This window comes from Mobula birostris, chromosome 2 (genome assembly GCF_030028105.1).
Source record: "Mobula birostris isolate sMobBir1 chromosome 2, sMobBir1.hap1, whole genome shotgun sequence".
Lineage (NCBI taxonomy): Eukaryota > Metazoa > Chordata > Chondrichthyes > Myliobatiformes > Myliobatidae > Mobula > Mobula birostris.
In genome coordinates, this window is record NC_092371.1 from 91,749,572 (window position 1) to 91,762,474 (window position 12,903).

At 44.2% G+C, this 12,903-nt stretch overlaps 1 protein-coding gene across 2 annotated transcripts; it reads right to left on the reverse strand.

The window, feature by feature from the left end:
• Positions 1 to 593: 593 nt before the first annotated feature.
• LOC140188587 (uncharacterized) lies at positions 594 to 9,808 on the reverse strand. Of its 2 annotated transcripts, none has more exons than XM_072245010.1 (2): positions 9,771 to 9,808; positions 594 to 8,694 (listed from the first exon to the last, which is right to left on the reverse strand). In XM_072245010.1, exon 2 carries the CDS (start codon positions 8,094 to 8,096, stop codon positions 6,747 to 6,749), a length of 1,350 nt encoding a protein of 449 aa, XP_072101111.1. In that variant the 5' UTR covers positions 8,097 to 8,694; positions 9,771 to 9,808; the 3' UTR covers positions 594 to 6,746. The 2 variants fall into 2 exon arrangements, with proteins under 2 accessions (XP_072101111.1, XP_072101120.1); XM_072245019.1 differs by lacking the exon at positions 9,771 to 9,808 and adding an exon at positions 9,392 to 9,488.
• Positions 9,809 to 12,903: the final 3,095 nt, after the last annotated feature.

The following is a 12,903-nucleotide window of genomic DNA, read 5'->3' on the forward strand; positions in this document are numbered from 1 at the left end:
TAACAAATTAATTGTGCTTTTTGGAATAATTCCTCAAAATATCCGTGGTATCTCTCTGCCTGATCAACATGTTATTGCATTTGTTACATTGATAGCTAGGAGGGCCATTTTGTTGAAGTGGAGGGATACGCTGGCTCCGATTTTGTCACAATGGTTCTCTCAAGTGATGCTATGGCTTAGTTTGGAGAAAATTAGGAGTCAAACCTTTGAACCTATGTTTGATTTTGAGAAAAGATGGGGTTCATTTGCTCGTTACTATCATTTGAGTTAATTGATAGATTTCCTCCACGATCTAATTGTAAATTTTTGTTACTTTTTTTTCTTGTTGGCGGTTTGATGTTTATCTTTAGAAGCTTTTTGTATGATGCACGGCTCTGGGGTTGAACACCTAATGGGTTTTTTCTCACTTTACTTTAGTAGGGATTTTTTTTGCTTTTTTTTTTACATCAAAATGTTTTCAATCTTTAAAACAATGTTTTTTTTTTCCTTGAGATAATGTAAGTGTTGTCTGCTTCAATGTACTCTTGTTAATTTTGGATAATAATAATAATATTTGAAAAGAAAGAAATTCTGCAGATGCTGGAAATCCAGGCAACACACACAAAATGCAAGAGGCCCCTTTTATCCGCTCTGTTCACATCAATGCATGTGCGTTACAGAAATGGCGACATCATCAGCAAAAAGCTCCCAAGAGCCCATGTACAAATCAAGCAGCTGAGAGGGGGAAAGGAACGGGACTGTCCTGGGGTGCAGAGCCACTGTGTGTTTGGAGCTCACAGAAATTGTCCCTCAGCTGCGGTTCAGACGCTGGTGCCGATGAAATCCTTGCTCCCACCTGCTGCTATTTCGGCAAGGTCCTTATGTTTATTGAGCACATGCGCGATTTTCAGGAACTGTGACCCTTATGCATGTGCACATATGCAGGTGTTGTGGAGGGGTTTACAGAAAAAGGGAGTGGTGTAGGAGTTGGAAGGGTTTTCACAGAGGGCAAGGGGTGTAGGGATGTTTCACCACAGTGAAAATGTTACTGCACTTATAGTATCGAAATGGAATTTTTGTCTGCAACAAAATGGAACGCTTATTGTATCAGACTGCTTTGCTAATAATGCTAGTGTAACATTATGCTAATGGAACCTGTGTACTTTACTGGAAGAGTGCTAAATACACTGGTTCAGTAGACTAACAGAATGCACTGTCTTTGAACTTGTATCTGAGGGAGTGACTATGTTTTCTTTTCCAAAGCTAATACCAGGTCTTGTGCAGTGCTAGTCTTCCCTTGCTGCAAGCAAACACTCTTATGATTGATGCACTCTTGAGTTAATTGTTTGTTATAATAAGACGTAGCAGAAAGGTGTTTGATACCAACCACCTCCTCCCTGGACACCATCTCTTACCTGCACCCACACCTTACTCCCCACCTCTTTGCTATCTCACTGCTGTACCATAAGTCACAGGACCAGAAATATCCATTCAGTCTTATAGACAATAGGTGCAGGAGTAGGTCATTCAGCCCTTTGAGCCAGCACCACCATTCACTGTGATCATTGCTGATCATCCACAATCAGTACCCTTTTCCTGCCTTCTCCCCATATTGCTTCACTCCGCTATCTTTAAGAGCTCTATCTCTTTTTTGAAAGAATCCAGAGAATTGGCCTCCACTGCCTTCTGTCTTCCCCACCATTCAATTGTGGCTAATGGACTTTCCCTCTAAACCCCATTCTGCTGCCTTCTACTTGTCAGCCTTGCACGATTATTAATCAATAATGCACCACTTACTTATAGACCCTTACACTGCTGGTGTTTTTGGATAGCTATGAAGACCTCCATCTCTTTCTTTCCTTGGCCATCTCCTCTATTGTGCTCCACGTGAGGTTCAGCGTCTTCATGTGTGCTTTTGCAGTACAGCGCGTTTATTTTTGGTTTGCTGCATCTCCTCCACCCTTCGGGGGCCAGGAATACAATCACTCCAGAAGAGAACAAATCTTCAGTGCTGTTTCATTTACAATTTTGTTTTGACCAGTCAGGGTTTGTTTCAATTTGTGCCTTGGGGTACTTGGAGGCACAGGATAAAATAAGCCATAGTCGGCATGGTTTGCTTAAGGAAATATCTTGCCTGGGAAATCTATTGGAATTTAAGACCAGAGGTCAGAGTCTAGAATAGAGGGGCATCCTTTCAGAAGAGGAGTAATTTATTTTGTTAGAGAGTGGGGAATCTGTGGAATTCGTTGCCACAGGTAGCTGTGGAGGCCAAGTCATTGGGTATATTTTTAAGACAGAGGTTGATAGATTCTCATTCAGACAGGGCATGAAAGGATATAGGGAGACTACAGAAGATTAAGGTTGAGAGGAAAAATGGATTTATGATGGTGAAATTGCAGAGCAGACTCAATAGGACAAAGAGCCAATTTCTGCTCCTATTATGATCTATTTTACTGTCACTTACCTTCATATTTCATCTTATCTTTCTTTATTGCTTTTTTTTAGATGGCATCTGTTGGTTTGTAAAGCTTGATTCCCACTAATTTTTACCACATTTTATGTCCTCCCTTTTGTTTTTATGCTGTCTTTGACTTCCTTTGCCAGCCACAATTGCCTCATCCTCCCTTTAGAATATTTCTTCATCTTTGGGATGTATCTATCCTGTGCCTTTTGCATTGGACCCAGAAACTCCACCCATTGCTGCTGTTCTGTTATTCTGCTAGTGTGTAATTCCAGTCAACTGTGGACAGCTCCTCCCTTTTGCCTCCGTCGTTCCCTTTTCTCCACTATAATACGGATACACTGGAGAGAGTGCAGAAGAGGTTCACCAGGATGCTTTCTGGTTCAGAGGCATGAGCTACTGCGTAAGGAGAGTTCGGACAATCGGGTTGTTTTGTCTGAAGTGGAGGAGGCTCAGGCGGATAAGATTATGGGAAACATAATAGAGTTGATAGTTGGTATATTTGGGTCAAAATATCTAATACCAGAGAGCTTGCATTTAGAGAGATGAGGAGAAATTTCTTTAGCCAGCTGGTTGTGATTCTGTGGAATTCACTGCCATGGATGGGCTCAGAGGCCAAGTTATCAAGTTTATTAAAAGAGGTTGATCAGTGTAAGGACGTGAAAGGTTATGGGGAGAAGGCAGAAAAATGAGGTTGAGAAGGAAAATAAAAGACACTGGGACAGGTACACAAAAAGGAAACTTTAGAGGGAGACAGGTCAGGCATAGACAGATGAGATAGACTCAGGTGGGGATTCTTGGCCAGCACAGAGAAGTGGAGCTGATGGGTTTGTTTTCCACTCTTGGGTACGTTTGAGTACGTTTTACAAAAAATACATTTCAGTTCAAAATAAATCTATTATCAAAATGTGTTGGGACTTTCTGAAGGAGATTCCCCTTCACACTCCCCTCCTACTACTTCACCATCTACCTTACCCTCCATACCCACAACTGCATGTGTTTGTTGTGTGTGAGAGACCTGTCAATCCCCTCCACCCTCCATCAACGATGCCCCTTGTGCCCCAACACAGTCACCCTCCTGCACACACAATCTTCGCCAGCTCAAATTTTTTAAAAATCTTACACCCTCCCTCCTGCACCAACTCCTTAGCCACGTGTTAAATTGTATAACCTTCATGTTACTGGTACGTGGCACAGGTAGCAATCGAGATCACAGCCCTGGATGTGCTGTCCTTTATTTTAGCATCTCACTCCCTGAGCAGAACCTCATTACTCTACCTGCCCATATCATTGGCATCCACATGGACCATGTCCTTCGGTGTTCACCTTCCTTAAGAATGCTGGACACTGTACCAGAGATGTCCCGGACCCTAGCACACTGGAGGCAACATACCATTCTGAAATAGCGATGTCACCCACAGAATATCTAGACTGTTTCCTTAACTAATGTATCACTTACCAAAACAGGTCAACTCTCTCCCCCGCCCCACCCGCCAGACTCACAGAGCCAGACATCCAATGGCTATGACATTTCTCTACTAGGTCACTCCCACTCCAACAAGTGAGATACCAGTTGCTGAGGGGGATGACCACAGGGGTACTCTTCAATGGCTGTTTAACACCTTTCCTTTTTCTGTCACCCAGTTTCCTGTGTGCAACTACCTCTCTATATGTCATATCTATCACCCCAGAAGCTTCCTGAATGACCCATTCATTCAGTTCCAGCTTCAACTCCTTTACGCAGATTGTTGAAGCTACAACTGGATCTACTTCTCGCAGGTGTAGTCATCAGGGACACTGAAGGTGTCTCCTCCTTTCCACATCCCACAGGAGTCATCCCTACTGTTCTCACTGAGCAACTGTAAAGAGGGGGACAAAAAAAATCTCTATCTTCAGCTTAATTATACCTTCTCTAACTGATTGCAGGGTGGAGCTTAGGAGACGATGGTGCCTAACGGCAATTCCTTTGCTTGATTCTTCAGAAACAGCTCCATTTCTATCTTTACTATCTCTATTTTTCCCTTTCAACTTTCTTTTGAAGACCCTAACCTGGAGTTATATGCTGATTTCAGTTCTTTGTGGGAATGGGACCCGCTCTCAGGGTCTCACGACTGGCCATTATTCGATGTACCAAGGATGTGGCCTAGAAGACTAGCGCGCCTTCAAGGTTTTGGGATTTCGTGGCTCTGGAGGCAGGCGGACTCGAGGTCAGTGTCTCCGCAGGAATCTGGTATGTGATGGGAGTACCCAGAAGATTGAAAGCAGCAAACTGGCTGCTGGTTGTGTGCCCAGAGGCCCGAATTCTTTGGGCACAGAGCTTGGAAAAAGCGACGCAACAGACTTTTAACATCATAAATCAGTGAGTTGTTTGTTATGTCTCCCCTCTCGCTGTGAAACAGGGACAGTGTGTGTGTGTGTGTGTGTGTGTGTGTGTGTGTGTGTGTGTGTGTGTGTGTGTGAGTGAGTGAGTGAGTGAGTGAGTGAGTAAGTGAGAGAGAGAGAGAGAGAGAGAGAGAGAGAGAGAAAGAGAGAGAGAGAAAGAAAGAAACTGTCCTATGTTGAATTACTGGGTGAATGAGTAGCCTTTGGGGTACTGCAAGTCTGTGTCTTTATTAATGCTTTGCTGCATGTTTGAGTGCTCATGGGGGGCACCGATGCTTTTTTTTGCTGGTAAGGGAGGGGAAGAGGTCGTTGCTTTGCTTCAGCTTACACTCGGGAGGGGGGAGCTGTGGGGGGGGCTTTGGGGTTCTAACATTTAACTGTCATTCATTCTTTGGGGCACTCCTCTGTTTTCGTGGATGGCTGCGAAGAAAAAGAATTTCAGGATGCATACTTTACACATTTCTCTGACATTAAATGTACCTTTGAATGCTCTCCTCACTGAAACTTCGAAGAGCTAACACCTCAAAATCTCCACCCCGACTCTGTTCACTCTGACACTGGCTGCCCCACTTGCTCCTGCCTAACTTTAAGTTCTTCTTGCTAGTCAATCCCAAATGTTGAGTGGACACTGCTCAAACCTCCAACAAAAAACTGCATGAGCTGCTGCCTTTAATACTCGATCATAGGCCATTTTCCTCAAGGGAAAATCTTGCCTGACAAATCTGTTGGAATTCTTTGAAAAAGTAACAAGCAAGATAGATAAAGGAGAATTGGTTGATGTTGTGTACTTGGATTTTCAGAAGGCCTTTGACAAGGTGCCACAACTGAGGCTGCTTAACAAGCTATGAGCCCATGGTATTACAGGAGAGATTCTGGCGTGGATAAAGCAGTGGCTGATTGGCGGGAGGCAAAGAGTGGGAATAAAAGAAGCCTTTCCTGGTTGGTTGCCAGTGACTGGTGGTGTTCCACAGGAGTCTGTGTTGGGACTGATTCTTTTTATGTTATATGTCAATGACTTGGATAATGGAATTGATAGCTTTGTTGCAAAGTTTGCAGATGATATGAAGACAGGTAGTTTTGAGGAAGTAGAGAGGCTACAGAAGGACTTAGACAGATTAGAAGAATGGGCAAAGAAATGGCAGATGGAATACAGTGTCAGGAAGCATATGCTCATGCACTTTGGTAGAAGAAATGAAAGGGTTGACTTTTTTCTAAATGGAGAGAACAACAAAAATCTGAGGAGCAAAGGGACTTGGGGAGTCCATATGCAGGATTTCCTAAAGGTTAATTGGCAGGCTGAGCCCATGGTGAGGAAGGCAAATGCAATGTTAGCATGCATTTCAAGAGGTCTATTAAAAACAAGGATGTAATGTTGGAATGTATAAAGCACTGGTGAGGCCTCACTTAAGAGTATTGTGTGCAGATTATTTTAGAAAGGATGTGCTGAAACTGGAGAGGGTTCAAAAGAGGTTCACAAAAATGTTTCCAGGACTTAATGGCTTGTCATACGAAGAGCATTTGATGGCTCTGAGCCTGTATTCACTAGAACTCAGAAGAATGAGGGGTGATCTCATTGAAATCTATCGAATGGTGGAAGGCCTTTAGATAAGAGTTGAAGTGGAAAGGATATTTCCTGTGGCGGGAGAGTCTAAGACAGAGCATCAGAATAGAAGTGTGTCCTTTTAGAATGGAGATAAGGAGGAATTTCTTTGGACAGAGAGTTGTGAATCTGTGGAATTCTTTGCCACACGCAGCTGTGAAGGCCAATTCTTTATGTATATTAAAGACAAATTCTTGATTGTTCAGGGTATGAAGGGATACGGGGACAAGACAGGAAACTGGGGCTGAGAGGAAAATTGGATCAGCCATGATGAAATGATGGAACAGACTCAATGGGTTACAAGGCCTCATTCTGCTCCTATATCTATGGTCTATCTCTAGTGTGAACTTGCTCATGTAGTTTCAAGTCAGATGACTGAGTGAATCTCTTCCCACAATCTGAGGTGAATGGTTTCTCCCCAGTGTGAACTAACTGGTGCTTTTGTAGCGTGGATGACTGAATGAATCTCTTCCCACATTCAGAGCAGGTGAACGGCCTCTCCCCAGTGTGAACTCGTTCATGTCTCTGTAGGGTAGATGAGTGAGCGAATGTCTTCCCACATTCTGAGCAGGTGAACGGCCTCTCCCCAGTGTGAATTCGCTGGTGCGACAAAAGGTTGAATGACTGAGTGAATCCCTTCCCACATTCAGAGCAGGTAAACGGCCTCTCCCCAGTATGAACTCGCCGGTGCCTCTGTAGCTTGGATGAGTCTGTGAATCCCTTCCCACATACAGAGCAGGCGAACAGCTTCTCCACAGTGTGAACTCGCTGATGTACTTTTAAGTCAGACGACCGAGTGAACTCCTTCCCACAGTCTGAGCAGGCGAATGGTTTCTCCCCAGTGTGAACTCGCTGATGTACTTTTAAGCCAGATGACCGAGTGAAATCCTTCCCACAGTCTGAGCAGATGAATGGTTTCTCTCCAGTGTGAACTAACTGATGGGTCAGTAGATGAGACGACAAAGTGAATCTTTTCCCACAGTCTGAGCAGATGAACGGTTTCTCCCCAGTATGAAAGCGCTGATGTGCATTCAGTTCAGATGACCGAATGAATCCCTTCCCACAGTATGAGCAAGTAAACGGCCTCTCCCCAGTGTGAACTCGCTGATGTATTTTCAAGTCAGATGACCGAGTGAATCTCTTCCCACATTCAGAACAGCTGAACGGTTTCTCCCCAGTGTGGACTCGCTGATGTGCATTCAGTTGAGATGACCGAGTGAATGCCTTCCCACAGTCTGAGCAGGTGAATGGTTTCTCCCCAGTGTGAATTCGCTGATGTTCCTTCAGTTGAGATGACCGAGTGAATGCCTTCCCACAGTCTGAGCAAGTGAACGGTTTCTCCCCAGTGTGAATTCGCTGGTGTAGCTTCAGTTGGAATGAGTGAGTGAATGCCTTCCCACAGTCTGAGCAAGTGAATGGTTTCTCCCCAGTGTGAACCAGCCAGTGTCTCCGTAGCTTGGATGAGTCTGTGAACCCCTTCCCACATTCAGAGCAGGTGAACGGCCTCTCCCCCGTGTGAACCAGCCGGTGTCTCTGTACCTTGGATGAGTCTGTGAATCCCTTCCCACATTCAGAGCAGGTGAAAGGCCTCTCCCCAGTGTGAACCCGCTGATGTACTTTCAAGTCAGATGACCAAGTGAACTCCTTCCCACAGTCTGAGCAGCTGAACGGCATCTTCTCAGTGTGAACTCACTGAGGTTCGTTCAGTTGAGATGACTAAATGAACCTATTTCTACATTCAGAGCAGATGAATGGCCATGGCACAGTGTGAACTTGTTGGTGTCTCTGTAGCGTGGTTGTGTGTGTGAATATCTTCCCATAGTCTGAGCAACATCCTCTCACAGATGAAATTTCTCATATAGCTTTAGCATCAATGACAGAATGAATTGTTCATTAGGTGGTGTGAACTTGATGTATCTTCAGGCTGGTCGACAGAGAAGATCCCCTCCCACAGAGAAGGCAAATGGCCTTTCCCCACTGTGAACTCCCCGTTGTGACTGCGAGTAGGCTGTGAATAAATTCCTTCCCACTGGTGTGTTCTCAGCACCCGGTTCAGGTAGATTTCACCGAGTTACAACAGAAAACTTCATTTCAGACACAAAGTACCTTTCCAGCTGGGATGAAATACCTCTTTATCTCCAAGGATCGACAACATTAATATCGTTTTGCAAGGAAATATCTAGTCACTCCTTAAATATCCAGACAGAGACTGTAAATCTGACGTGTTGTTGTGTTTGGGATTCCCATATACTAATTTTCTGCCTTTTCCAACCTGTAAAAATATTAATGGGTAAAAGAGAATATTTCACATGAGATTTTACTCTGTGGTGAGCTCTGACATCACATTGTTACAAAGTTCAACTCAAGCTGCAGGAACCCCCCTCATCTTCTAACTGGACGCAGACCAGGTCATTAAATTCCCTGTCTGTATTAGAATGGTGCATTTCTGTCTTTCATCAATCTGTGACTTGGTTCAGTTTGTCTCTCTCCATTGGCATTATTTGAAGTTCTGGTCATGTACCACAGCACTATAAAGAGCACTTGTTATAACATGTCCAATCCTGGAAATTTTCTAATTACTCTGATCCCCTAACAACAGGTGATTGGTGGTGATTAACTGACCGATGGCAATGCCAATGAATATGAAGGGGAGGGCAGTAGTCTTTCTCATTGGAGTGTGGCACTTTTGTGATGTGAAAGTTACAGGTCACTTGTTACCCAAGGCAAATGATTTTGATATCATTATGTGCCCATAGAGAATGCTACAGAACATATTCTCACAGTTAGAAAGGTCCAGATTAAGAGGAGGTAAAAAGGTGATTTTCCCAAGTACTAAAGCTGATGGAAGAATTTGATCTTTTTTCCCTTGCAGCACTAATTGACATTTTCATTGACTGGAAGGTAAATTCTTCATCCGCGATTAACTCGGAACCATATTTTTATTCAGAGTTTCTAATCCTTGGACTCACATAGCTGGAGCTCGGCAGCGTTTGGGAAACCTATCCGCTCCCAGATCCTCCGACTGTGCTTCCAAGCACCCTAAGGACTGGCAGGGAATGCGCTGGTACTGTCACCATCGGCTCTCTCTTTATCCAGAAGCCCCCACGAATGAAAACCCCTTCTATGTGGCACCGACAGACCCAGTGATGCGCATGCGCCGCAAAAATGACGTCAACACTTTTGCTCATCTGCTGGAAGCTTCCCTGGACCAAGCTACGGATTGTGAGTCTGACAAAGAGGGAAAGAATTGGAACTATCGCGGGGTACAAGACCACAGTGTGTCCGGAGGTCACAGTAATTCTCCCTCAGTCACAGTTCGGTCGCCCGTGCCCTGAGTAGTGCCCTTACCTGCAGCCGAACCCGCTGAGACTCACGTTCTCTGAGCACGTAAGCGACATCCGGGAACGTCACGCATGCGCATTTGATCGCCTAGGCACGGTCGGCGAATTCTGAAGCGCGGAAGTTTCTGGGTAATATGTCTGCAATTAGTGGATGGTTAAGTAACGCGCCCCTAGTACCTTTAACCCAGCAAGCTACCACAAATAATACTCTCAATATTAACTGGTATGCCGTGTGTCAAATGTCAAAGTACAACCTACTTACAAATGCGGATATAAAACACGAGATTCTGCAGATACTGGAAATACGGCGAAAAATACTGGGGGAACTCAGCAGATCAGGGAGCATCTCTAGGCAGAGGAATACACGGTAAAGGGTCTCTGCTCAAAATGTCGACTGTTTATTCCCTTCTATAGGTACTGCCTGACCCGCTGAGTTCCTCCAACATTTTGCAGAAATGATCAGTTTCCAATGTTGCTGATCTTTAATTTGTATTAGATGTCCAGAGGATTTTTCCTATGGTGGGGGAGTCTAAGACCAGAGGATACAGCTTCGGATTAGAGGGGCGTTCTTTTAGAATGGAGATAAGGTGCAATTTCTTTGGCCAGAGAGTGGAATTTGGTGCCATGGGCAACTGGAGGCCAGGTCATTGCATATACTTAAGGCAGAGGTTGATAGATTCTTGATTTGACAGGGCATGAAGGGATACAGGGAGAAGGTAGGAGATTAGGGCTGGGAGGGAAAATGGATCAGCCACGGTGAAATGGTAGAGCAGCCTCGATTCTGATCCTATATCTTATGGTACCCATATACTCCTGCTCCAATTCCCAACTCTTGCTCCCCGTAAATTCTGGTCCCCTCCTCTTTCTGGGTCCCCAAAGCCCTGACCTGTGCTGGGCCTCCATTGTTGCCTTTAATACTCAGGCAGTGTCTCGATCTGGAAGTATAAATGGTCTTGTCATCTTGTAGTAATCAGAATCAGGTTTATTATCACTGGCATGTGACATCAAATTTGTTAACTTGGCAGCAGCAGTTCAGTGCAATACATAATCTAGCAGGGAAAAATAATAATAAATAAAATAAGAAGAATAAATAAACAAGAAAATCAATTACAGTATATGTATATTGGATAGATTTTTTTTAAATGTGCAAAAACAGAAATACTGTGTATTTAAAAAAAAGTGAGGTGGTGTCCAAAGATTCAATGTCCATTTAGGAATCAGATGGCAGAGGGGAAGAAGCTGTTCCTGAATCGCTGAGTTTCTGCCTTCAGGATTCTGTACCTCCTACCTTATGGTAACCATGAGAAAAGGGCATGCCCTGGGTGCTGGAGGTCCTTAATAATGGACGCTGCCTTTCTGAGACACCGCTCACTGAAGATGTCCTGGGTACTTTGGAGGCTAGTATCCAAGATGGAGCTGACTAGATTTACAACCCTCAGCAGCTTCTTTCGGTGCTGTGCAGTAGCCCCCTCCATCTCACACAGTGATGCAGCCTGTCAGAATGCTGTCCACGGTATATCTATAGAAGTTTTTGAGTGTATTTGTTGACATGTCAAATCTCTTCAAACTCCTAATAAAGTATAGTTACTGTCTTGCCTTCTTTATAACCACATCGATATTTTGGGACCAGGCTAGATCCTCAGAGATCTTGACACTGAGGAACTTGAAACTGCTCACTCTCCCCACTTCTGATCTCTCTATGAAGATTGGTACATGTTCCTTCGTCTTACCCTTCCTGAGGTCCACATTCAGCTCTTTCATTTTCCTGACATTGAGTGTTTGTCACAAGTGTTCATTATTTGGATGATACTGCAGGTCGAACAATTAGCGAGGTTGTGGATGACACCAGAACTGTGTGTGGTGAACGTGAGGGTTGGCTAAGGTAACAATGGGGTGGAGTCTAGCTGGGAAAGCAGGCAAAGGAATGGTCGGTGGAACTTAACTTGACAAGTACGATGTGTTAGATTTTGGGAAGTTAAACCAGAGTAGAACATACAGAGTGAATGACAGGACTGAAGAATAGAGAACAGAGACTGAGGAGTACAAGTACAGGGTTCCCTGAAAGTGGCGACACAGGTATACCGGGAAGTGAAGAAGGGGTCTAATGCAGTGTAAATCTGTGACTATAAGTTAATGGTCCTGTCATCATCTAGTTGTAAGCTGGTGAATTTACTTTCTCCTTGGTCTCTCAGAGGGACAAGAGTGCCAGAAACCATGCTATCTGGGTGAGTGCAGAGTAACGGAGACTTTCAGTGTATGAGCCAGTGATGAAGCCATGAGTGACCAGTCCACAATACAGCAGATGGTATTGTAAAGGACAAATGGGTACAGCAATTAATCAACAATATAAAGGAAGCCCATCAAGTTACAGACCATAATGTGGGAGAGAAGAAACAGCAGAGTAAAGCTGAATTTGACACTGTGAACAAAACCTCGGGATTTGGAAATAGGACAGATGGTTATGATCTCAGTACATCAGCCGGGCCAGGTGATGCTGTTGACAGAGCCAGTCCAACAGTCTATCAAATCCAGACTGCTCCAAGTAAGTTAGGCTGGTATCATATTAACCAACAACCTCCTTGGAGATAGTCAATGTTCTCTGGTAGCTGAGGTCCATAATGTCAATGGGATGCTCTGGATGGAGATGACGATGCTCTTAGGTTTATCTTTCAGGCAATTGATGATGATGAGGATGAAGAAGCAGTTTATCCCTTAGTGAGTTGGGTAACCACTTTCAGTCTGCACCCAGAGGTTAAGGGTGATTCACTTCATACTAAGAATCAAGAAGGGAGGATTAAGGCAAGGCAAACTTTTTCATCCTCTAAGCCAAGTCAGAGAGAATGGAAGAGAGAATCACGTACATTTGTCACCAGATGTTCTGGAAATAAAGCAGAGAATAGAGAAGTTGAATTTAGAGGAAGTATTAGTTAAGCACAGAAAACGTTCTTGATGGTTTTACTTACAGCTGTATAAGACAATGAGAGGCATTGATCATGTGGATAGCCAGAGGCTTTTTCCCAGGGCTGAAATGGAAAACACGAGGGGGCATATTTCTAAGGTGTTTGGAAGTAGATACAGAGGAGGTGTCAGAGGTAAGTTTTTCACATAGAGTGGTGGGTGCATGGAATGCACTACCAGTG